The sequence below is a fragment of the Anthonomus grandis genome, chromosome 11, assembly GCF_022605725.1.
Source record: "Anthonomus grandis grandis chromosome 11, icAntGran1.3, whole genome shotgun sequence".
NCBI classification, from domain to species: Eukaryota; Metazoa; Arthropoda; class Insecta; order Coleoptera; family Curculionidae; genus Anthonomus; species Anthonomus grandis.
The window spans coordinates 16649704-16676566 of NC_065556.1; the positions used below are offsets into that span (position 1 = coordinate 16649704).

A 26863-nucleotide genomic window follows, 5' to 3' on the forward strand; every position below is an offset into this window, starting at 1 on the left:
CGACAGAATAAAATACAGTCAAGTCCGCCTATAACGAACTTTTTTATAGCGAACATTTTTTACCGGCCATAACGATTTCGCTTATAGCGCACTTCCGTATATAGCGAACCTGTTTTTGCCGATCTAGAATACTGTTTGCCTTTTATAACGAACTTTTTGTGTGGTATTCACAGCGGCAAAAACAAGTTCAAAACTCCAGCCTATGGATCAAGAAGTAATACGTTCTTTAAATTGTAATTACAGAAAAATTGAATTTTTTATGAAAATGTTAAATGCAATGGACACAAACAAAAAGTTCTCTATAGACCTTTCAGATGCCATAATGGGATTTTCAAGTAAGGAGTTTGAATATGAGTCACATGATGATATACAATTTAAAACAGCATCAGTTAGAAGAATCGGAACCTGATTCAGATGTTGACATGGAAAATTTGGTGGAAGAACAAATTAAGGAGAAATTTCCGAATTTCCAATTTAGCAAATATGCTGAAATCGATAATGACATGGTTACAAGAGAAATTTCAACGGATGATAAAATTGTGGATAAAATAAGGAGTTGATGAAGATGATTCTAATAAAAATAATAATGGCCGTTCCTGAAATCATAATAAATATGTCAGAAATTCGTAATTTTTTGGCATCATGTCATCGGAGCCTTCCTTTTGTAATCTCGAAAGCTACATAAACACCATATTTTTCTTACAGGAATATTACTCAATCAAAAATTACTGATTACATAATGAATATTTAGGTGTTATTTTTTTATTTGTGTTTTCGATTAACAATATATTAATGTTTAATTTCTTATTAAATACATATGTATAAACATACAAAATTTATCTACATTATGTATGCACATTTAGAATTTAGACATATTAGTTTTTGGCAGTATATGTATTTCTAAAGGGTGTCCCAATAGGAACGCACGTTTTGAATTGCGCAGCATTCTTATTTTATCGCAGTATGTCAAAAAAAAAACTGGAAAGAATAATGTAAACAGTTTGCGGTTAGTAGCAATGGAACGATATACGGTCGAGCAACGAATTATTATTGTTAAAACACACTACAAATATGGAGAATGTTTTTCGGAAACAGTTCGTAAATTGCGGGGCATTTTTGGTCGACACGATGCACCAAATCACACGACCGTCCAAAGACTAATTGATAAATTTGAACAATATGGTTCTGTCGTGGATGTAAAAACACCAGTGCGTCACCGTACTACCGTTCTGTTGAAAATATTGCCGCAGTGCGTGAAAGTGTTGGCGAGAATCCGGGAATCTATCCGTCATCGTGCACAGCAGTTGCACATTTCGAAGAGCGCTACCCACCGAATTCTAACAAAAGATCATCATTTATATACCTATAAGATTCAATTGACCCAAGAATTAAAGCCAGTGGACCATGCGACGCGCCGTACATTTTCTTCTTGGGTATTGCAAAAACAACAAATGGATGTCGATTTTTCGAAAAAAAAATAGTTTACCGATGAGGCACACTTTCACCTTAATGGCTGTGTTAATAAACAAAATTGCCGAATTTGGGGCGAAGAAAATCCTAGTCATTCATGAGAAGAAAATGCATCCATTAAGAAGTCACTGTTTGGTGCGGACTTTAAACAGGTGGAGTAATTGGACCGTAGTTCTTAGAGGACGAGGCTGAAAATGCAGTTACCGTGAACAGCGAACGCTATCGTAATATGCTCACTGAGTTTTTATGGCCTCAATTGGATGGTATGGATACGGGCGGTATGTGGTACCAACAGGATGGTGCGACATGTCACACTACACGTGAAGCAATTCAATTGGTGCAAAGAAAGTTGAACCAGAACTGGCCCGCAAGATCATGAGATTTAACGCCTTGTGCCTTTTTTCTTTGGGGTTTTTTAAAATCCCTCGTATACGCTAATAACCCAACAACAATTCAAAAGTTGAAAACGAAATTAGACGTATTATTAGCGAAATTGGGCCGCAATTATGTGAAAATGTAATTGAAAATTTCTCAAAACGAATAAGAGTCTGTCACGAAAGTCGAGGCGGCCATTTGCCAGATATTATTTTTCACGTTTAATTGCAGTGTATTAGCTTTACATTAAAATATAAATAACACTCAGTTTAAAATAAATTATGACTTTTATTTACCAATTAAAACGCGCGCTCTTATTGGGACACCCTTTATATACTATATATACAGGGTATCCCAAAAATCAACGATAAGCCGAAAACGGGCAATAAACGACTCACAGATTTAGAAAACCGAACCAAGGACAAAATCCTGCCAGAACAAAAATCATGAGTCAGATGGGGTGCTCGAGTGAGAATTGCAATGCATTTTAAATTGGACAGACCGGTAGCAGGTTTTCTACACGTGTCAATGAACATTGTAGAGAGATTGAGAAGAGCAAGAACCGAAATATTTGCCCTACAAGCATCAAATCTAACTTTGCATGACATGTTTATACTAACAACCATAGTTTTAATCCAGCTACTGACTTAAAGCTTTTACATTTCTACCGGAAAAGCAATAAACTTGATCTGTTGGAAATACTCGAAATAAATAAAGCTACACAAAACAACCATTACTGTGTTAATGATCAAGTACATCATTCTTGTACTCACTTTTTCAACTCACTGTATCTTAGCTCTTCATAGTCTCTTAATACATTGTTCTTGCCCTTTACAATTTCTTTTATATAGTGCTGATTCGTTGCTTTCCTTCTTCACAACGTACGAATCATTATGTTAACCGCGCCATCTAATATGTTCTCTAAGAACCCTATGCTTTCCTCTTGGTTTAACCAGAAAGTTGTAGTAACACGCCATCAGGTACCATGGTACTTCTAGAACTTCTTCCACAGATGTCACCTACATTTGAGTTTAGAATATATATTTTTTAGCATACTGTTCGGTCCTTGCCAACAACAGAATGTAAATAAATAAAACTAAAAAAAAATAATAATAAATAGAGGGTTTTTTGCCATGGAATCAAACCCTGGGGCGTATATCCAATACCAATTTTAAACCGTGACTTTTTTGATGTTACTATATGGTGGCAAAGTACTTTTTTTAATACGAAAAAAATCCAGACTTAATAAACTAAATATCGAAAATTGATATTTTATATGTAAAACTAGGAAGCACATTTCTTCCAGTGGTGGGCAAACTACTTTTCCTCCCTAGAGAGAAAACGAAGTTCTTTCTTCACGAAACACAAGAGCAAGATCAGATTTTCCATCGTTACTTATAGTGATATTATAAGGGAGCGGTGTTAGATTACCTCCACGAATGAAAATTGCTTTCCAATTTATATCTACCTACCACTTATTTTTTTTCCGTTGTTAAATTATGAAGTGGTGTCCAATTTTATGAAATTTTCAGCAACAAAAGTTAGGGATGTGTCATTTTCTCCCTAAGGAGAAAGAATGTAGACGTGTGACTACACTGATCCAAAAAGTAAAAACAATTCATAAAAAAGGTATATTTTATTTAACATAATATAAAAATTATTATTACAAACTTTCTTTGGCTAAACTTAAGATAAAAATTACTCCATAAATATCATGAATAATGAGTCTAACTAAACATGGCACTTGCGGTAACATAACATATTTTACTAATTATTTTATACTTTACAGTTTAACGCCCTACAAACTATTATAATATGAACAAAGAAATGCATTATTTAATAAACGTAATGTAAGAAAATCATTTTAGTCTGACATATTTTGCCAGATACGTCAAAATGGGAAAAAGCACATAAGTAAAATTGCACAGCTTTTTTAAATGCCCTAAGTTTTAATGAAAATTTCCTTAATGTAAAATTTAACCTAAAACGTTTTGTACAATGTGCAAAAATAACAAATAAAATTGTACTTTATTTGAACATCTTTGGAAAATTTTAAAGCTTAATTTCTAAGCTAACTTGGATCGGACTTATTTGTTCACAACAAGCGTCTCAAGAAAAAAGCAAAAATTAAATTTAAATATGCTAATATTAATTAACTAGTAACAACATGCAGTTTGGTTTTTGGAGGTTTGGGAGGAGGTGTGGGCGGCGCATCCGTATCCAGCTCCTCATTGGTGTTGGTAGAAGGGAGGGGCATTTGTAACTGGGAGAATCGCGTTAGTGACGCGGTACGCGAATGTAAAAAACTCACGTTTTCGTTTATGCACAGGCTGCCGAAATTTTTGGAAAATTCAATCAGACTATCCTTGTGCTTAGCGGGAATTGGCGGAGGAATTTCCTCACTTATCTCGCTAGTATTAGAGTCCGTAGTACCTGCAAGTAATAGGAAATTTACTTAATTTAAGAGAGGTCAAGTTTCAAAGATAAATAAATATAATCTTATCACCATCAAATAGTATGAATGGCGAAAGAAAAAAGGGCCATCATAATGCATGCAATCACCTGAAAATAGCAATATTTTCGTCCGTGCCTTTGCATCCACGGTCGGCCAACACATACCAAACAGACATCCGTCTGTTTGGTATCTGTAGGGTGATACGTCGCTCGCAAGGAGACTACAGGAAAGAGTCCGATCTGTATGGTAAACGTACTTATCGAAAAATTAACGATAACGGAAAGTAGCCACTTTCTGAATCTGATTCTGTTTTGCTTTTTCTCTAATCATCAAAGGTGCCGCTCACGGAGACTTTCCAAACCCGGTTATTGGTCAATTATGCGTACGCGTAACCTAATTTGTGAAGCACGGAGATTAGTTCCTCTCTTCTTGGTGGAAGGTTCGTAACTATCCATTATTTATAATGACAATAGTTCCCTCCACCAATATTATTTTTTGTGGTTTATTTGTCAACGGTGCTGCTGAAAGTCTCCGTCAGCGGAGCCTTTGATGATTAGAGAAAATGCAAAATAAAATATTGATAGAGGCAACTATGACTGCATCTTAAACCCACATTATTTTTTTTTGCTTGCGTGGTTAAAGTAGAACAGTAAACGAGGGTACGAGTATAAATTGAATAAAAAAATCATAACATAACATTTGTATTTGTCATATGGTTTGACAATGAGGATGGACAGGAGTGATCATTTACAAGTTATTTAATAATCACTTGAAGATATGGTCAGTTAAAACTTCAGCGCAGAGCAAGAAATGGTTTTTCGCCGTGAATTTTGTGCGACTTCCAATAAGCAATTCATATTTATTTGTTTTTTAAATTATATACTATTTTGACCCTTGTCATTTATATAACTAGGGAGTGAACACTTTGCCTCACAACACTCGTGAAAAGGAGAAAATGGCACTGCAACCGAAGTTGACCAGTTTTTTCCTATTATAATAATTGCTTAACAAGGGGAGTAATTAGAAATTAGAATCGGGAGCACATACTGGGGTGAGTAGGAGCAATAAATTCTTAATTTTCGAACATTTCTACTTCAGGACACGATATTTTTTTCATTTGTGTCAGGAACCTTTGTTTACTAAATCACAAGATTGTGCCAAAGGAGAACTTTATGGGTTTTATGCAGGACTGTTATGAGCCATTGTTTTGTGGAAGGACGTTTAGAGTTCTTTAAAGTCTTTATTTACAAAGAATCACAATGCTTTATCAAGAATGATTTAATTCATCATTGGTTCAATGCAGACTTTCAACGCATTATACTATGTGGTCAACAGGATATAACTATATCCGACCATAGGATGATCTGATTAGAAATCGTTTCGGATAAAGAGGAAGCTCTCCTGAAAAGAAATTGAAGGGCCACCGACTGGATTAATTTTAAAGAGGGTCTAGTTGAGTCTATGGATACTCTAGGTGAAGCCATCTCCTCCAAAGAGGAGCTAAGTACAGAGGTAATGAGGCTAAACAGTATAATTATCCCTGGTGAAATGACACTCTGGACTGTCTTAAAAAATACTTAAGAAAGTTGCATCATCGCGCTCCCAAGGGGGGAATTCAGGAGAATTGGAATGCACACTTAACAGCTAGAAGGAAATTCAAAAATGAAGTCCGACGCTGTAAAAGAGACTGCTGGCGCAAGTTCTGTGGAGATGGAATCTCTCTCAGATACAGCACTATTTGTGAAGCTACTAGGATCTGACAGGAAAACTGAGATAGGATGCTTGAAGAAAGAAACTATGGACTTTAAACAAAGAAGAGACTATCGAGCATCTTCTTAAAATTCATTTTCTTAGAGAAGGATATGTTGCCCCTTGTGGCGAGGAACCAGAGCCAAAGCCATTCTGGAAACTCGCCAAAAAATAGTAACAAACGAAGCCATTGCTTAGGAAGTGGCTGAGTTTAGTCCATATAAGTCTGCGAGGCCTGATGAAATCATACCTATGATGCTGCAGGTAGGCCTCGAAACTACATTCCTCAACTTAAACAGCATTCTCGAGGCCAGCATTGCAATGGGGTATGTTCCATTAGCATGGAGGGCGGCAGATGTGGTATTTGTTTCAAAACCGGGCAAGAAAGACTACCGGCAAGCAAAGTGCCTACATGAAAGGGAAGTCGACGGAAAAGGCCCCTCTGAGCTAGTCAAACAGGGCTGTCGGTCAACTCAGAGAAGACCGAGCTCATTTTCTTTAATAAGAGGCGAAATTTGACAGGCTTTAAACCTTTCACTAATGTATCAGACTTGCATTGGGGCAGTATATGAAATACGTTAGACAAAAGTTACTTTAGACAGCAAACACGTTCAAAACTCACGTAGAGCAGGCATTAAACGAGCCCATATATGGCAAGTACAGCGAACAAGAGGTACAAGATGGGGTCTAAAACCCCATCTTCTCCAGTGGATTTATACTGCAGTCATACGACCTAGGATCCGTGGTATGGTAGCCAGTGGCATTAAAGGTCATCAACACTGACTCCAAAGACAAATCTGTTTGAGAGTGGTCTGTTTTCATTAGAACAACACCGGCACCTCTAAATATTCTTGGGCTATCGGAAGTCCCAATATGATCATCCAATCATAGATGGAAAGATCATGGATGGAAAGTACCAAATCAGTCGAAGCCAGATTGCACTGGATGAACTGGATGGAAACGAACACCGAAAGAACTCGGGAGTCCTTTCGGCTAGCGAAACACACAACGGGTGTCCAGGGCAATGAATGGGCTGACGAACTAGCAAAACACGATTCTAGTAAAAAACAAATTTTCCAGGAATTTAATAACTGGGCCTGGGAAAAAAACAAGGAAGAATTGAAGAAGGACAGAAGGATGTAGACAGGCCAAGGAAATGTTACCAGATGATGACGGCTCTAAAGTAAGGCTACTGCTAACAAAGAGCAGACAGGGAATCAAAGACTAGAATCTTAACTAGACATAACTGCCTAAACAGGCAGGCATCTACACATTCTTGGTATAAGAGAAAGTCCGCTCTGTACGAATTGTCGTACAGGGGAGAAAACTTATAACACCACATATTAGGAATTTCCGATAGGTGGAGTCGTCTGAGAAGGGACATTTTTGGAGCAACGACACTCCAACGGGAAAATCTGGATTTGGACACCGTGCAAGTCTTTATTAAGAGGACAGGCCGACTCAGTGAAGACCGTGCATTGAGACTGGAGGCGTGGTAGGCAATTCTGGAGTTGGCGAAAGGGGACTTTTAGGCCTACTTGCGGAACTCTAGCTTCCCCTTATTACTCGTACTACTACTACATGTGGTACACAAATTCACAAAACTGTTGATCAAAGTTAAAAAAATGTGTGTCAATTAAGACAAAAATCCGGCAATGCGGTCACAAAAGATTTTTTTTATAAGCTTTGCACAAGTAGTCAGTATGCAACAAATTCAACTTGAAACTGTTAGTTTAAGGTGTTTTCATATCGAAATTATGTGAAGTTTTTGACCACCCTGTACTTAAAATATTACTAAAGTCTACTAAAGTTTTCCTGTTTTCTTTTCATCGGAATTCTCACACATAAAACAATATAAAGATAATAAGACGACATTTCAAAATTCGGGCCGCATGAATAATTCAATCGTAAACATGTTCCTATTTAGCACGTACTTACCAACTGAATCTCTGTTACTGCTCGTTCCAGAACTACTATGGCCTCTGATTTGCAATGACACACTGCCTGGTCTAGAAAACTGTCCGCTGGAGGGGCGACTTAGTCTTTTTTCTTTTTCTACTTCTGACCTTAGCGGCCTTTTTGGATGTAGCTAAAAATTTTGTTTCGTTAAAAAATTGCTAACATATCGAGAATTATATATGTATCCAAGATATATTCCACAAAGTTCTTAATGCTAACTAATCGTAATATATTTTTTTAATTAATCCTTTCAATAAGTACTATATGAGGTTACAGAATGTAACCTCTTATAGTACTGGCTGTTTATACTCCTTCCGAAAGAGTTGAAATTAGTAAATGATTTTATGGAGGCAATGCGGGAATATAATGTAGGGATTTGTTTTCAATAACATTTGAAAATCGACCAATTCCTTGCGAAAAAACAAATTATGAGGTTTTGAATTTTGAGACACCATTTGTCTTGAACATTGTCACCTTCTTCTATCGAAAGGATCCAGGAACAAGAACGACTGTCGTAATTTTTGAATGTCTGCTAGTCGAATTCGGCCAACTTTCCATTTATACTATTAACATTTTAAATTTAGTAATAATTCAAGTATTAGTCTTAGTGTGGGATTTAGTCTTAAATTCAGAGTGACCACTAAACCCAACGTGTCAATTTTAAACATTCATATAGCGTCTTTTTTATTAAAATATAGGTTTTTTTCATAAAGAATTTAAATTTCTGATGATCCTAATAGTGGCTCTATAGACATAAAGTTATAAGGAGAAGTATTCTTTCTACAATACTGTTTATGTGGTTTAATGTATCTTTTTTAATGTAATGTTTCAAGATTCTTTTTAAGAAAAGGTGTCTGAAATCAAAAAGTTTACTTTACTAAATAATTTGATTTCGTGCCTATAGGACAAAAACATTAATTATTTAAAATCAACTTTTCTTGGAGAAATTGAGGTTCAATTTTCTACCATATTTTTTCGAAAATGAGTGGTATTAATTGGAACTTCTTTTAGTCTAACATCCCACCATATTACGACCTTCACCCATAACGTTACGGGATGAAACGTATGTTTTCATAACATGTAGTATATTTTAAAATGTATTCCGCAAAGGTTGCTTGAGAAATCTTGTGCAAAATATTAATTATTTAAAAATATTAATTACAATGATAACAAAAAATTTTTTAACAGAAGAAGCAAATAGTAGATTATCCCACCATACTACGATCTTCACCCATAACGTTATGGGATGAAACGTATGTTTTCATAAAATGTAGTATATCTTAAAATGTATTCCGCAAAGGTTGCCTGAAAAATCTTGTGCAAAATATTAATTATTAATGATTAAAAATTATTATTTTTGAAACATTGCACTCATTCTGTTACGCATTAAATTGTGTACTAATCGAAAGTACGTAACTTGTGAAATATGCATCCACTGGGTTGCCTTCTTTTTTCTTGTGCAGTTACTACGCAGCCCAGGTGCGCGGAGGTGATTCGTAATAGTAATTTGCCCCTATTGAGTTACGCAATAAAACATTACATTAAATTAAAGTTAATTTTATTGCAAACAATATGGCATAGGGTTGCTTGCGAAAAACCTGTGCATAATCCCGGTTGCCGATTTTTAAAAGTTCAAATTCTCGCGCAGCCTAATGCGAGCGACAAATATATATATATATATATATATAAGTATATATATATACATATATTAAATTCATTAATATATGTATATATATATATATATATATATAAATATATTAAAATTTACCCCTATTATCTTGCAAATTTTTATGAATATATCGCGAATTTACATATTTTAGGCTAAAAGTGCTTATAGGCATGTTTGGGACCAGTTTGAGGTGCGGTCCAAAGACATCATTTTATAAAGACCACTTCCAGGAAATATGATTTTTAGATTCTGTATAAAAATATAATTTATTGAAACAACAAAAATATTAGAATACAAAAATTTTTTACAAATCCAAAACACTTTTTAACCATTTTTTAGCACGTTTTTTTTTCAAAATGAGGTTAATTCACTAAGATGATGCTCCTACTACTAGCATGTACTACTATCGCTCTCTTTCTGTAACTCATACACAGAGCATGCGCACTCGATAAACTAGTGGAATACAGCTGTAATGCTGTGTCTTTTATCGTATTGGATATTATCCTCGGACCTCTCTATCGCCCGCATCAAGCCGCGCGAGAATTTGAACTTTTAAAAATCGGCAACCGGGATTATGCACAGGTTTTTCGCAAGCAACCCTATGCCATATTGTTTGCAATAAAATTAACTTTAATTTAATGCAATGTTTTATTGCGTAACTCGATAGGTGCAAATTACTATTACGAATCACCTCCGCGCACCTGGCTGCGTAGTAACTGCACAAGAAAAAAGAAGGCAACCCAGTGGATGCATATTTCACAAGTTACGTACTTTCGATTAGTACACAATTTAATGCGTAACAGAATGAGTGCAATGTTTAAAAAAAAATTAATTTTTAATCATTAATAATTAATATTTTGCACAAGATTTTTCAGGCAACCTTTGCGGAATACATTTTAAGATATACTACATTTTATGAAAACATACGTTTCATCCCGTAACGTTATGGGTGAAGGTCGTAGTATGGTGGGATACTCTACTATTTGCTTCTTCTGTTACTTAGGTAATTTTTATTCAGATACTCAAAATCATTCCCAATGGATTAAGGTCAAAAAAACCGGGTGGACCAACCAAGCCAACTCAACCCTTAAGTCTACATTTTCCAAAAGATAAAAAGGTACTTAAAACCTAGATCGAGATCGTAGAAGTTCTAAAACGATCATGCCCTTGGTGGTTTTGTTGCTTTTTTTTAAATAAATTTGTACAAACTAACATAAATTTGTTAACCCCTAAATATGCAATGGAGCACTCCAAAACGAAAAGAAAAGTATTTTATATCCGTTAACATATTAATTTTTCCGAAAACGTAAACTTTATGGACAATGCCGGGTTTATACACCTTTCTTAATGCACAGTAATAACTTTTATCTCACAATTCGTAACTCGTAAAAATAAACACAGTGTCGCTAAATACACCCATATTTTTACACCTTCGCTTTCATAACTCGTAATACATAATGCATAACTTAATTTAAACTTTTTACACTTATTTTTTATGTGTACCGAACATAACTGCCGTGTACCGTACATAACAGCTAATCACGAGGTTTATAAATTTTTCTTTGTGACAGGTGATAATTTAGATATAATTTTGGATTTTTAATTAATTTGACTCTGTCACATACATATTTTTCATAAAAAGTGCACCAAAAATAAACTCAAACTGGCAATAGATATCAAAAAATATTAATTAATTATTATTAATAAAATGGATATGAGTTATCACTATGAAGTTGTATAAAGCTTATCATAAGAATTCGTTTAACCTGGAGAAATAAAGATTATCATTATTGTTTTCTTTTACCGGTTATTGTATAGTTATTTACCGTGATTTAAGTTAGGCTTACGACATTTTTATTAACGTATTTATAATATAAATTTAAAACTACGTTTCTTAATGGCTTTTTGTCGTATATAGTAAATCCATTGACGCATATCATAGAACTTAGAAAGACTTACCTCCTGTGTTAACTCTATTATAGGTCCAGCAGTTCCGTTGGAACTAGTCTCGATACTCGACGCAGGACTATCGTAACTAGTATACCACAGAGTTTTGCCACTGGTAGACAATGTCGCTGGTAGTGTTTCAGTTTTGCTCCGCCTCCTTCTGGCCAATTTGTCCTTTTTCTTACTGGAAATTGGCGTTCCGGTAACACTTCTAGATGGAGAGTACATTAGGCTTTTGGTACTGTATGGGGTTGATTGACGGCTAGAAATTATAAAATATTATTATCGACTTTTACTTAAAATAGTTTTTACGAAAACTGCCATGCATATAATTCTACACCCAAATTAATTGGCAACCACCACATAAATACCAACTACAATTTATTCGAGAAAGATTAGTGCACCAAACAATACTGTGATAGAAAATATTTATAATAGTGTTTGTATATGGGGTGTCAATTCGAAAGCTTCCGACCCATATCTTTAACTTCCATATTTTTAACTTGCAGTTGAAAATATTTAAAAAAAACGGACAACAATGTCCCTTTCATTTTAAGATGGACACTATAATTGAATATTCTTACACTTCTTATTTCACCCCTAGGAAGGTAGATGTCACCTTAAAATCTTAAATGGGAATTGGAGTCAACTGGTACATCATTTTAAAACGTTAGATTCTCTTGTCAGTGGTGCCCTACATTGTTGCTTTTTATGTAGATGTTTCCAATTAATCGTTTCAAAGTTCCTGCCTTTTTATAAGTTTAATTAAAATGTTAATTAAACTATTAAACCTGCCTGCTTTAAGATTTTGGTTTTCACCTTAGTGTTAATTCGCTTTTGCTTGTTGGGTTGGAATCCCTGTTCAGCGATAACTTTTATTATCACTAGGATGAGAATGATTTGGTGGCAAAATTCTCCTAAACGGGTTCTGGAATAATGGAGAAAAAAAAATAGATAGAGTGAATAAAGAAGCTCATATGTGGTTTTGAGATTATTTGGTGCAGAGCTTACCAGCTCCTTGCGGACAGTAGCTGAACAGACAGGAATATCACTCAAGACGATAAGAAAACGCACTGAAAATGCATAAACTCCATCCATACAAAATGCCGGTACTTCAAGAACTCTATGACGATGATTTTGATAAAAGAAAAGGGATTCGTGAATTCAGAGTCGTCAAATGCTATTTTTTTCTAAATAGAAATGTTAAGAAAAAAAATTGCCGTTACTGTAGTGACGAAAACCCGCATATTTTTTTTTTTAAACAGCATACACAATATCCCATAAAAAGTTAATGTTTGGGCTAGCCTTCTTAGAAATGCCGTTACTGGTCCTTTATTTATTGAAGGAAATTTGACAGTTGATCTGTAGCTTAATATGCTTATCTTTCAGATCACTGGATTTTAGAATCTTAGACTTCTTTCTTTGGAGACATCCTAAATCCACTGTTTATAAAACACAACCTGCTAATATTGCTGATCTTAAAAGGCGAATTAAAGCAGAATGCTGAATGAAGTTTTTCGAAGTATTAGGGATGTGTTCGAAAAGATACTTTATTATTGTTTTAAGGAAAATGGACATTTTCAGTAACTTATAAAATAGTGCGTAAGTAGATCCCATGTGTTTTAGTGTAGAAAATTCTCTTTTGCAAATAAAAAGGTATTTTTGCCAGTAATGTAAAGATAATCAATAAATAGAAAATCAGTTTTTTAAACAAGATTTTCTTCCTGTTACTCAACGATCTTACGAGGCGTAACCTACTCTTCTAATTATTTGTACTACAATGAGACTCAATGCAATAGTTTTTATCTAAACACTATCCTGAAAACCAAAATCTCAATGCAAACAAAATTAATTGTTTCTGCAACTTTAAAACGCGATTATTCAGAAACCTTTGGACAAAAACCAAAAAAGTAGGAAACCACTGAAAAGAGAATTGAACCTTTAAAAATAATGTGCCATTTGCTCGCCATTCTCATTTAAAATGGTTCACCTCCTAGAAGTTTGAACCAAGAAGGCTAAAAATAATAATTTAAAGTATCTACCTTATAAACGTGTCTTTCCGATTTTTCATATTTTTGCAAGAAAGACATTAAGGGTGGAAGTTATCCAAATAGATCTCGGACATCCTGCGTATGTAATGATATTCCGTTGATTCTAAATACTGTTAATTCGCTTAGAAGTACATGTCTTTGTCCAATAAAAACCAGAGAAATAATTAAAAAATATGTTTTCTTGAGTTCTGTGGATGCTTTTAATCAATAGAAACGAGTAACCGCTTTTGTCTTAGTTTTTGTACTGTCTCTTGCGACTGAGATTTTAGGTTTTTTTAATCTTATAATTGTTATAGTACTTACTAGAGGAGCGTGTTCAACAAATAAACCCAATTTTGATATGTTCAAAAGAATATTAATGCAAACATCAATATTCATTTCGTTCCCTTCAAAGTAGTTCCCATAAGATAATAATACGCACTTTTTACTTTTGAAAATAAAAAATCACACATCTAGTAGATATGGAGGCTGGGAAAAATTGTTTCGATTTTAGCCAAAATGTTAAGAACCAGCGATGATGTGTTGTAATCAGGAGCATTAACGTAACTCAACAATCATAATAGTGGATGAGCATGGTACATTTTAATGATATTATATACACAATTATAATCAAAGAAAACAGTAAGTAAAACCTTCATCTGCTTATTTTGGGGATTTGAGTCTTTTTTTGAGAAAACTCTTATTGAAGAAGGTTCTAAAGTATATTTATTACACAGCAAAATTAAAATATCCAATTCGAATACTCGCAAATACCTGCTTTTTTTTGTTCATGATTAATTATGAATAGTTAAATGTACTGTAATAAAACCTATCCCTAAATTTGACGAAATGCAAAAGTCTGTCTATTAGACCGCAAGTCTTTTCTAAAATATCACCATCACAACACGGGTTTATTCCGAAGCGATCAATAGAAACAAATTTCTCTATCATAACACAATCAATTGCCGAATCCATTAACGTCCACGAGAGTTAGTTTTGGGACCCCTCTTTGTTGATGTTGTTGTAAATAACGTCGGTCTGGAACTCTCCGTAGATTACTTAGACTTTAAAGTTTACTGTGCAATTAAAACGCTTCAAGACTGAAAACCCTCGATAGATTCAATGTTTGATATGAGAGAAATATGCTTCATCTGAACATCATATGACATTTGCCTACAAAAATACCAAAATAGTTACTTAATAGACCACGATCTTGATATGACATTCGATCCTAAGCTTTCATTAATTCCACATATCGAGGATGTATAGCTTTATACGGTGCATTTTTTTATCTCGGGTCATACGTGTAATATTTTCAACCCCATGTCAAAATTTGCTTTTTCTGCACCTCGTAACCTTCATTACCTTTACACTTCAAAGCAGGTAGACAAATATCTGACAGTGACACAAAATAATTTCCTCAAAATCTCAAAAATATATTTTCAAAAATCAACAATAAACAAATAAAACCTTTCAAATAAATTGTTCAAAGTGACCTCCAAATTGAGCCAAACAAAAGCCCAGACAGTTGTAGAAATGTCTTTTAACATTTAGGAGCTGCCGGGGAGTAATGGTACGCGAAGCCTCGATAATTCTATTACGAAGTTCTTCGATATTGTTGGGTCTGCCTCTAACAATATCAAACACTTTCGATGATAGATAGCCCCAATAAAAGTTATCTAAAGGCGAAAGTTCGGGGCTTCGCGCTGGCCATTTAGATGGCCCAAAACGTCCAATCCAGCGTCCTGGGAACGTGGCATTCAAAAACTCGGTAACAGTCGCTGCACTATGAGCGGGGTCTCCATCATGTTGAAAAATTATCCTGTCATTTTGAACAGCGTTTCCTAATGCGGGAATGACCTGCACCTGAAGTAATTCTAAATATTTTGCAGTATTCAGGCTACCTTCTATGAAAAATGGTCCAATTATTCGATCTCCAAGAATTCCTGCCCACACGTTAAGTTTCTGTCTTGTTTGGGTATGCGTTTCCTGGATGACGTGAGGATTTTCTCGCGCCCATATTCGAGTATTTTGTTTGTTGACTGTACCATTTGTACAGAAAGTACTTTCATCTGAAAATAGTATTTTGTTTGTAATTGTGGGGTCGTTGTTAATTCGTTCCATCCACTATTCACAAAACTGCATTCTAAGAAAATATTCATTAGGCAAGAGTTCTTGAACATTTCTAACTTTAAAAGATTTGTATTTTTCTTTTCTGATTGCCTTATAGCAACTACTCCTACTTTTTCCGGTAACTTCAGCAAACTGAGTAAGACTATTTGTTGGATTTTCTTCAACGGCCAAGCATACCTCCATTTTAAATTCTTCGTCTATTACAGTTTCGGTTCTTTTTCGTTTTAAGTGAGAACTGGCAATGCATCCAATCGTAATAAATTTTTCATGAAACCGTTGTACAGTTGATCTAGACGGGACGAGACGGTTAGGATAAGACACTGCAAAATTATCTACCACTTCTTGCGCCGACATTCCTCTAATGTAGTTCGAAACCATCTCAATACGTTCCTCCGTAGTGTAAATCGACATTTTAAAGAGTGTTTGAACAATTTCAATGGAGCAATTTAAACATTATTTTGTCACTGTCAGATATTTGTCTACCTGCTTTGAAGTGTAAAGGTAATGAAGGTTACGAGGTGCAGAAAAAGCAAACTTTTTCATCAGAAAAACGTATTTTAAATAGGTTTCTCGCAAATTTTTTTGCAAAATAATGGGATTTTTAAAAGTCTTGATAGCAGTGTTTTTACACTATAATAGTGAATGGGTTTTACTTTTGCACACATTTGTACACAAGCAAAAAATTAATTCCCTTATGCAAAGGTTCGTAGCCTCCATATTTTCTAACATTTTGAGATTCTATTCAAATGAAAAAATATAGAGAGGGCTCGTAAATGTCGAGCACAAGGAGGCTTACGCCCCCCATATGCTCAACATCCTAACTTAAAACAATTTATCCCAACCCAACCCAATCCAACCCAACCCAACCCAACCCGAGCCAACCCGACCCGACCCAACCCAATCCAATCCAATCCAATCCAATCCAATCCAATCCAATCCAATCCAATCCAACCAATCCAATTCAATCCAGTCCAATCCATCCCATCCCATCCCAACCCGTCTCATCTCATCTCATCCCAGCCCAACCCAACACCGAGGCACACGGGGGCTTACGCCCCCCGTGTGCTAACGCAACCCAAAATCAACCCAATGCAATTCAACCGAGCCCAAAACACTAAAAACATTCATATAGAAGAAATAAAAAATTCTTTAATCAAGGAACATGTATGGCAACGCTGTCACCTTATGTCAAACGTCAATAAAAAAGAATAATGAAGGAAGGTGGAAGGGAATTTTGTTTTTGTTATTTATATGAAAAATATTCTTTAGACTTAATTTTAAATAGAATATGCCTATATTTCATATTATCTTTAAGTAGGATCGAAATCTAAAAAGTACCAAAACAATAAATAATATATTATGGGTGTCTTCGGTATGTTTTTTTACACGAAAATAAAGGGACTTAATTACAAGAAAAGGTAAAATCTTTTTTTTTTATGTTATATAAACAATTTCGTCTTTTTGGTCATATTTTATGTATAATTTCATTTAAATTAAATAATTTTTCCTAAACTACAAAATTCTTAGTCACAAAAAAAAAAAAATCTGAACCCAGGCCGACCGGCTCATATTTCACTCTCATTACCATTAAGCCATAAAGCGCTTACGGCGAATGTTCGAAAACGATATCGTACCATAGGTACACATTGTCATGATTTTTTTTGTTTTTATTATTTTATTAAAGAAAATGTTATTCATCCTCCAATTTTTTTTTGCTTAAAATAGTCCAAAAAAGATTAGCTTACTATTTCATATTCAAAAATGTTAAAATTCGGAGATACCTAAAGTCGACTAGAACCAGTCTGTTAACTTAAACTTCACTTGTTCCAAGTTTCAATCCAATCGATTAAATAGAACAGGTTCTAACATGGGGTTGAAAATATTACACGTAAGACCCTATGACCCGAGATAAAAAAAATGCACTGTAGTGCGGTCAACAAGGAATTCTCACGACTTACAAATATTAAAAAGACTATTATGCCATAGTTAGGTCAAAGCTTAAATATTTTCCGAATATCTGTTCTCCAGCTTATCAACTATATGTGAAGAACCTTAAAAATGTTTTTTTAAATGTCTATAAATTAGACAGATAGATCTATCCCATACAAGGTTGTCCACATTTGGAATTTATAAAAAGAAACATAACATAAATTCATTTCAAACACAAAAGTCGTGTATAAATATCTAAGACATAAAGTTGATTGTCTACAATTATTGGAAAAACTGGCATTTAAATGCGCGAATGTACGTATTCAGAACATCTCTAATATAAGTTTAATAGAAAATTTATTTAACTAACCTGGATGTACCTATACTGCGGTATTTTTTGCAGCACTTAAAATGGATTTTTAGTTTCAAGTAAGTATATTCATAATTTAAATGTTACATTATAATGTTTTTTTTTAAATTAAAGAATATTATCTTAACATTATATAATTATGTTCATTGCTCTGTAACCGGGCTTTAGCCTGTAGAGCATACGTATTAAATAAATAAATATTATTTGCTAAGACAAAAAACTGCATATAAATTTACAGGCATATAACGATTTTTTTTTGTTTGACTTGGTAGATTTTGCAATAACAGTGTTCTAAGATAAAACTTCTACTAGTATGCACGGGTGAAAGTAAACCGATTTAAATTGAGCCATGGCAATTTTTTAAAAAAACTCCAGCTTTAAAACGTGCATACAATAAAAAGATATTTGAATTCGAGTCTTAACTCTTAAAATTTCACGGCATATTAGGTGCACTAAAATCTTTTGGAAACAAACTATACAAGGTCCTAAATCCCGTGTGACACTATTCCACCAAAACGTGCTACAAGTTCAGTTAAATTAAAGTTGTTGTTTTTGATACTTATTCAAGATCTATTCACTCATTATTTTACTGTTTTATACGCTTCTTGAGCATTCTTTTCTTTGCTGCTTAGATTAGTTAATTACTTTAGCACAAAACATAATATGAAAAGTAACATCCATCTGTACCCCCCCAAAGTCCAACCTAAAGGGAAAACAAAGCGTTTATAGGCACCTACTTCACGTTACATAATTTTATTAATTAAAATTACGCTGGCTACCAGCCATTAACATTAAATGAACAAAGTTAAGCTAACCAAGTCTACAATATATTTAATTGTTTTCAATCTTTAATGTAATTTATTTAATGTCCTGTTATTAAATTTAGTGTTCTTTTAGCGATATGCAAAGTTTGATGTAAAGCAATAACTTAAATTTGTGTAACTTGTATAAAAACTAACTGCAATAGGCGAATAAAAAAGTGGTTTATATAAACATAAAAAATCCTAATTTTTTGTCTAATTTATCCAACTATGTAGCACTTAATATACAAATAGTGGCACACAATTTAAAACACCTTGTACTCGTACATAATACATAAAATACTGCATGCAAATTTAAAATTATCCAAGATTAATTACCAATATGTTAGAGTCCTTATAAACTAAACTGTTATTAATTTAAAAAGGAATTTATGCTAGAAGTTAGTCGCTCTATTAGCTACTACGGGTGGGAACCGCTTGCTGAAACTTTAAAATTATTTACAAATTATTATAAGCGGATATTTAGTTTCTTATTCGTGAAAATATTATCTAACTTACTCGGGAGTAATGGTTACATCTGATAACCGCGTATCGCTGTTAATACTGTAATGCCTTCGGATTTGTACTTCTGTTTCCAGTTTTATATCACAGTCCTAAAAAAATATATAATTATGTTTTCTTCTTGGTCTTATATTTTTCTTACAAATAAAAAAATGAACATGAGAACATTTTTCTCTAAATATTGTTTCTAAATATCTCTCCAATGATCAATTTTCAAGAATTTTCAGTTTACCAGAACTTCGCAAATCGGGAATACCACTTAGAAATTCTTGAAAGATATCATAGTAAATGTAATGCAGAAAAATAGAGGCGGTGAAAATACCTCTAAATTCAAACACAAACAAGTAAATAAGATTGCACCAATTTCAAATGTTAACCAAATTATTATTCAACCCAATTAATGATGGAAAATCTAAACAGAATATTCCAATTCATTTTTTTACAGGTACCGAGATGATTCACCGCGGTCCCAAAAGAAGAATGTATAATTTAACAATTTCAATAGTGAACTTAATTCTCTAAGAAATTAGAAGACCAAAATAAGTTATTACTTTTTTAACCTTCTGCAACGAAATATGTAATTTAAAAATTCAGTATTATACATCCATAATAATTTGCTTAGGAAAAATTCAATTAAAAAACGCTAAAAACAGACAAAAAAACAGAAAAAGAAACAAAATTTCTTGAAATAACTGAAAAAAAAGATCCAAATGCACTAAATTTAAAAATAGCGAATATAAAACAGATAAGCAAAATACAAATAAAAAATATAATATTAATAAATTTCATTCTACAGGATTATTCCTTATATTTAAACAGCACCTGGTGGGGCTATTATATGAGGTGGGAAAAAAGCTTTGAACACAAAAGTTGTAGAAGTCATCTTAAATCACATAAATAATTCTAAAATAAAGGATATTACAAAGTTGAGCAAAAAAAAAACACAAATCCGCTAACTTTTTAATTAAACTCCCTGATATAAAAACAAATATTATTAGACCTTTTTTTAAAATCACAACATATTTGATATGATGACGTTTGCTAAGCCTGTTTTGCATTTTAAGGTTGTAAAATTGTAAGCATTTATCTTTTTGCACTGTTGCTGCATTTATCTGAAGCCCTAGTTCTTTTTATAGTCAGCCTTAGAATATATTGAGGAATGAAAAAAGTGAGGACATGTTTGTCTAAGATAATAAAATAAGTTAGTATTAACATATTATTAATATTACCCTATATTTATAAAGACAAGACAACAAACTTCTTCTAATATTGAATTTAATTTTATTGTAGACAAAAGACATTGTTACAAAAGATTTCAAGAGACTATTCCAAATTTTGATTTTGTTCTTCATATACTTCGCACAGACATAGGGGAAATCTCTTACTTCCACAACACCGGCTTAGTCTGACCCATAAGGGCTATATGACTAATGCCATAAAACTTTTTAATGCAATACCCCAAACCACAAAACAACTACATTTAAATAGATTTAAGCAAGTAACGAAAAACCTGATTTTGGAGATCTGTCTATACTCATTGGACGAATTCTACAATAGTATTTAACCTAGATTAATCAAAATTTATGGAATATTATACTTTCATACCTGTGTAACAAATGTTTCATATATACTTAGTGAGCATTTCTGATGTGAAACAAAATTGTATTTTGTTTTATATTGTGAACAAAATGTAAGTTTTCTGTTTGCTATGTTAAGTAGGTAAAACTATGATACATTAATGTCTGCCTTTATGCACTGTATTATTGGCGTTTGACAGTCTATATTTTTTGACGATGCTAAGCTGTTGGATTTATATGAGCAAATAAAAAAGTATTATAATTATTATTATTAATATTCCGAAGAAAAATTTAACTTAAAAATATTTAAATTAAGATTTTCTTATGAATAAAAAAAAGCAACAACCTAAGTATATATCTGGAAAACCGTAATAAACCTATTAAGTATATTTACTTTTTTTATAGTCACTCGTTTTGATTGAGTTTTTGACTTAAATCTGCTTTGATTTATTTAATTTTCAAATTAATAAAATTTTGTTTTGCTTCTCCTGTAAAATGGATTTATTTATACCTATTATATTTTTCTTGAGGAGGTGTGACTTAATCAAAAAAAAGTCCATAAAACTGTCACAGTTGTTGTTTTGATATTGCCTATTGATTTAGGACCCAGATATTACTACTATTCTTTTAAAAGGCAATCGATAAAATGTCGTTATATCGATAATTTTAACTTAGCGTTGATAGATGGCGCCTGTGATATTTATTGTCAAACATATCTATTTAAAGATTTCATCAGTCGCTCGCACCATAACTTTATTTACGTACTGGCTTTGCATTGTTTTGTTTTAGAGAAAAAAATGAAAACTCCAAGTCTCAGTCTCAAAATGAGACTTGGAGTTTTCATTTTTTTCTCTAGTTACGTAGGTCTCTTTGAGATAATGGACGAGTTCTTTCAATTTGTTTTGTTTTTTTTATGAAACATGGATATCGCTGATTGGAAGTAAGTTTTTTTAGTACTTGTTAAACATAAGCACTTTAGGCAATATGATTTTGTTAATTCATTTACTTGAATGCAATTATAGTGTAAATATTTTGAGTTTTTTTTACATTCTTGCGTACGACCATTTTTGTTTTGTTCTTTTTAAAGGACAGTAGTAATATGTACTACAATGTTGATATTTTTTTAGGAGACCGTTAAAATTGCACGAGTTAGTTGCAGAACTTGGGACAGATGAGATTCCAACGCCTCCTGATGGTATAATTATTTTTCCTCCTGACAATGCAAATGATGATGTGACAGATTGCGACTCAGGAGACGAGGATGTCACAACTATCGATCATTTACCAGAAAGCCAGCTGAGAAATGACGTAGGGCTAATTTTTGATAAACAAGATCAGCGTGCTCAAGAATCGGATTCAGATGAAGACATGCCTCTTTCTGAACTACGCATACAAGAAAACAATGCTTCAATATTTCCGGAAAAACTAACATCCGCATCCTGGCTTGTCGGAGATCTTTACCAGCATTCTAAGGATGGAGACCAAAAATCGAACCCAAACAAAATCGTTTTTCAAAACTCCATTACAACTCTTCACGCTTTTCTTTGACGACGACCTATTCAGTAAGATAACTACATTTACCAATACATACGCGGCACAAAAAAACTTGATTAGTGATGTTACAGATAGCGAAATTCGGTGTTTTGTGGGTGTGCTTATTTTGAGTGGCTACGTAGTATTACCAAAAAGATATATGTATTGGGACAATCGTGATGACAGTCATAGTACCAAAGTTGCTGAGGCTATTTCGCGAGATAGATTTACCCATATAATGAAAGCTCTTCATGTGTGATATAATAATAATCAAAATAATACCGACAAGTTTGCTAAAATACGACCATTATAAGACGCATTGAATAAAAATTTTCTAAAACATGCTCCTTTCGAGCAAGAACATAGCATAGGTGAAGCCATGGTACCATATTTTGGAAGGCACTCTACGAAACAATTTATACGAAACAAACCCATTCGCCTGTGGCGAAGCGTGAACTTTCTTTTCGGGTAGACAAACAATAAAAATCGTTAATTAGAAAAAAATGTGTATTCAATATTATTTATTTTAATGAAATAGAGAATGAAAGCGCATGAAATATTAACTCAAAGAAAAAAATTATGTAGTGATATAAAAAAGAAAAAAATAATTACTACTAGCATAAAAAGATAGATAAATAAAAATAAATACTACTTACAAAAAAACACAACATAGATATAACTATAACTTATAAATCCATAATATCCATTATTTTAAAATTAATTAAAGACAAATAAAAACACAACTAAAATACAATAGAGAAAAGCTCGAATGTCTTTCCCGCGAGTAAATTTTGCATACGTAATAGGCTGAATGCTGATGCGGCCGGACCTCTGCCATCTGCTTGATGCGTATATGGTTCGATTAATTGCTCTAAATTTTGGAAGACAAATATCAATGTGTCTTTCTGGGGCTCGTATACAATAATTGGGTGTCAGCCCTGCATTTTTATTTTAATTGGTGCGTCAGGCGGGGCGCGCCTTAGATATTATAGATGGATAGATGTTATAGCCGTTAAGATACTATATAATAATAGTAATGAGCGACTACGTTCTGTGTTAATTTTTTTTAAAATTGTAATTCAACAATTACATGAAATAATTACGTAATAAATTAATGACAAATAACTGGATAATTTTGGGTAGACAGTGTCTACCTTGTCTACTCGTACGCTTCGCCACTGCCATTCGCTGGGGTTATAAACTCTGGGTGGGTACTCTTCGCCTAGGATACATTGTGTGGTTTACACCATATCAAGGCAATTCATCGCAGATAACAGCTTTATACAAAAACTTGGGACTTGGTTCGTCAGTTGTTTTATCCTATGCAGATGTGCTTCAATCATGTTGGCCAAAAACGAGATTCCACCTTTTTTTTGATAACTTATTTTCATCCATGCACCTGCTAAATGAACTAAAAACTAGATTTTAGGCATTTTCGGTTCAGGTACAATAAGGGACAATCGTACACTAAAATGCCCCCTAATCCCAGTAGCAGCTATGAAAAAAATGAAAAGAGGAACATACGATTACAGACTAGATAAAGACACAGGAATTGTGGTTTGTCGCTGGCATGACAATAGTGTTGTTACGATCGCGTCTAACTTTTGTTCAGTAACACCACATCATCTAGTGAAACGCTTCTCCCAGAATGAAAAAAAAAACAAATTTTTGTTTCTCAACCAAATGTTATAAGGCAGTACAATTCTTTCATGGGCGGCGTCGACCGCAGTGCTCAAAACATTAGTCTTTATCGAATCTCTATAAGGGGAAAAAATGGTACTTTCCTCTAGTTGTACATGGTATTGATATGGCTATTCAAAACGCTTGGCAATTGCACTGAAAAGATGAAGGAAGTCTTGATCAGCTTGAGTTTAGAAGGCAAATTGCTTGCAAAAAGATACCAAACGTGGCCCAACAAGACGGAATCCCACTACGGTTTTACACTCAAGTTTTGACGGTATGAACCATTTAATTATTTATCAAGCAAAACAATCTCGTTGTGGTTACTGCAAGAAAAAGGTTCAATTTTTGTGCGAAAAATGCAATATACCATGGCACCCAAAAGAATGTTTCAAGAACTTCCATACAATGTAAATTTTGAATAAATAATAATAATAAAGTTCTATTTTCCAGTACCTACCGGCTTTTACTACTGTCTTACTTTTTTAAAAGAACATGACGTATTTTCAAACCTAATGCAAAAATTAACCTTCCTATTTTTTTGTCGTCAAATAAGCCACATGTGCTAATATTTTTCATAAATAAAACTAAAAAAAAAATTGTTTCAGTAATATGTGGGTTAGGAAGTAAGTTTTAATAAGTAATAACGTTGCAATTGACTGCCTAATAACAAATTATTGCGTTGCTTTTTAATTTATTTATGGCAAATGCGAAATGTTAATATTGTTTTTAATATACAGGATTTTGTATTAAGGATTTAAGATGTTTTTGATTATTTTTTAAATTTTCCGATATCCCGGTATTATATTTTCTGGCGATTTAGGAAACATTCTACCAGCCGCCGTTTAAACATAAAGAATGACCCTGAACATTATCTTATCAGTTACAAATACATCAATTAATTGTAAAATAAGAACAAATTCTCATTGAAAAATTAACAAGATTAAGAAATGCCAAAATAGTTAATAGTTTAGTTGTGTCCCCCCAATGACTATCACGCAACTACATTTTCAATATATTTGACTTCATAGTTTTCCTATAATCTATCAATATTTCTCGGAGAACCCCGTATAACACAAAAAATTAACAATAAAATCTTCCTTAAGAACAACTTATTGATATAAGTTTTAGTATTTATACTGAAATCATATAGACCTATTTAAAATTAATTTTTTTTAGTTACTTGACTTACACTTTTTCCGTATTTCTTCTCAACTTCCGCTTTCATATCGGCGAAGCACTCCTCCAACTTCTTATGCAAAGGTTGCAACATTTCCGGTGCTTTTAATCGATGAATTTGAACGCATAAATCCAGCAAAGGAATTTGGTCTGCTATAAGATCTTTGAGGCGATTGACTAATACTTCGTCGTCAGGATGATATTGCAGATACTCCGGTATGAAAAAAAAGTCGTAGTTCTTTATACCTCCCATCACAGCGGCATCAAGAATACCTAAATTAGGAGTAAATATAGAATAGCGCCGTGTGGGTTTTATGTTAGGATTAATTACCATTAAGAGTCATCCCAAGTATATTTATTTGAACAGTCTTGTCTCTATTATAAATTGTTATGAAGCCCCTGAGTTCTTTGTTTGCTTTGTCTAAAGTGTCGATGGCATTCTCCAAAGGTGAGATCTCCCGTCGGTTGGAACATATTACAGGAAACCACCTGGAAAAGACATTGTAAAAATCTATTAGTTATCTTTAAAGAATTTACTTTTTGACTATATGTAGGTCGTTATACGAAGTAGTGGCTGAGTGTTAATAAAAATTAGGGTAAAAGGATTATTTTTTTTTATTTATCATTAATCGCAGAATATCACAAAAAAGACATACCTCATCTAAATGTAAAAACTACACACTTACTCTTACTAACATAAATAAAAATATAAAATATAATATGTCTACAACATCGTGTACCGTTATTGACTAAAACAAGAACTTAAACGCCACATATCACCGAAATCCAGTACATTTTATACATATTATCTTATAAAGAACCGAAACAAATACAACCACGAAAGAACAAAAGCGACCAGAGACCATTCGATCCCTATATAATAAAAAAAAAACTTTTTTATTTTTGTTCTTTCATCGTATTTGTTTTGGTTCTTTATAAGATAATATGTATAAAATGTAGTCGGTTTCGGTGACATTTGGTGTTTTAAAGATCATATTTTAAAACTGTTTAGTTATGTTAGTGAGAGTAAGTGTGTAGTTTTTGAATTTAGATGAGGTATGTCTTTTCTGTTAATTAAATTCGTTTTTAATTCTCTGCCTCGAAACTTAAGTAAATTTAAATGTTATCAGCAAAGGCCCAATATTGAACCTTGAGGGACGCCACAAATAATGTTTATTTGATCTGAATATCTATTATCTGAGAATATGCACTGACTTCTGGTGGTTAAATATGATTGCAAAAGAACAAAAAAATCATTGTTAAATCCGTAATATTTGAGTTTAGCAAGTAATAAATTATGATTGATGGTGTTGAAAATTATATTCTTATGCCAAACTCTAATTAGGTCATCTGTAACATTAGGCAATGCGACTGAAATATTAAAATTTTCCTGAAGCGCTCTGTGTAATAGGAATTAAATCGTTCATCGTACAATATCCATATAAAGTATTGGCCATAATAGTTAGAACTTTTGAAAATTTATTAT

The 26863-nt window shown here is 33.2% G+C and overlaps 1 protein-coding gene across 2 annotated transcripts in view; it reads right to left on the reverse strand.

Annotated features, from left to right (window-relative positions):
* Window positions 1-3462: 3462 nt before the first annotated feature.
* Window positions 3463-26863, reverse strand: part of LOC126741968 (dedicator of cytokinesis protein 1) — an 82905-nt gene continuing 59504 nt past the window's right edge. For both annotated transcript variants that reach the window (XM_050448456.1, XM_050448455.1), the window contains 6 exons: window positions 25709-25866; window positions 25391-25650; window positions 19406-19500; window positions 11637-11886; window positions 7988-8138; window positions 3463-4278 (listed from right to left, as the gene is read on the reverse strand). In XM_050448456.1, coding sequence (XP_050304413.1) covers window positions 3998-4278; window positions 7988-8138; window positions 11637-11886; window positions 19406-19500; window positions 25391-25650; window positions 25709-25866 — 1195 coding nt within the window. In that variant the 3' untranslated portion in view covers window positions 3463-3997. The remainder of the gene's footprint in view (window positions 4279-7987; window positions 8139-11636; window positions 11887-19405; window positions 19501-25390; window positions 25651-25708; window positions 25867-26863) is intronic.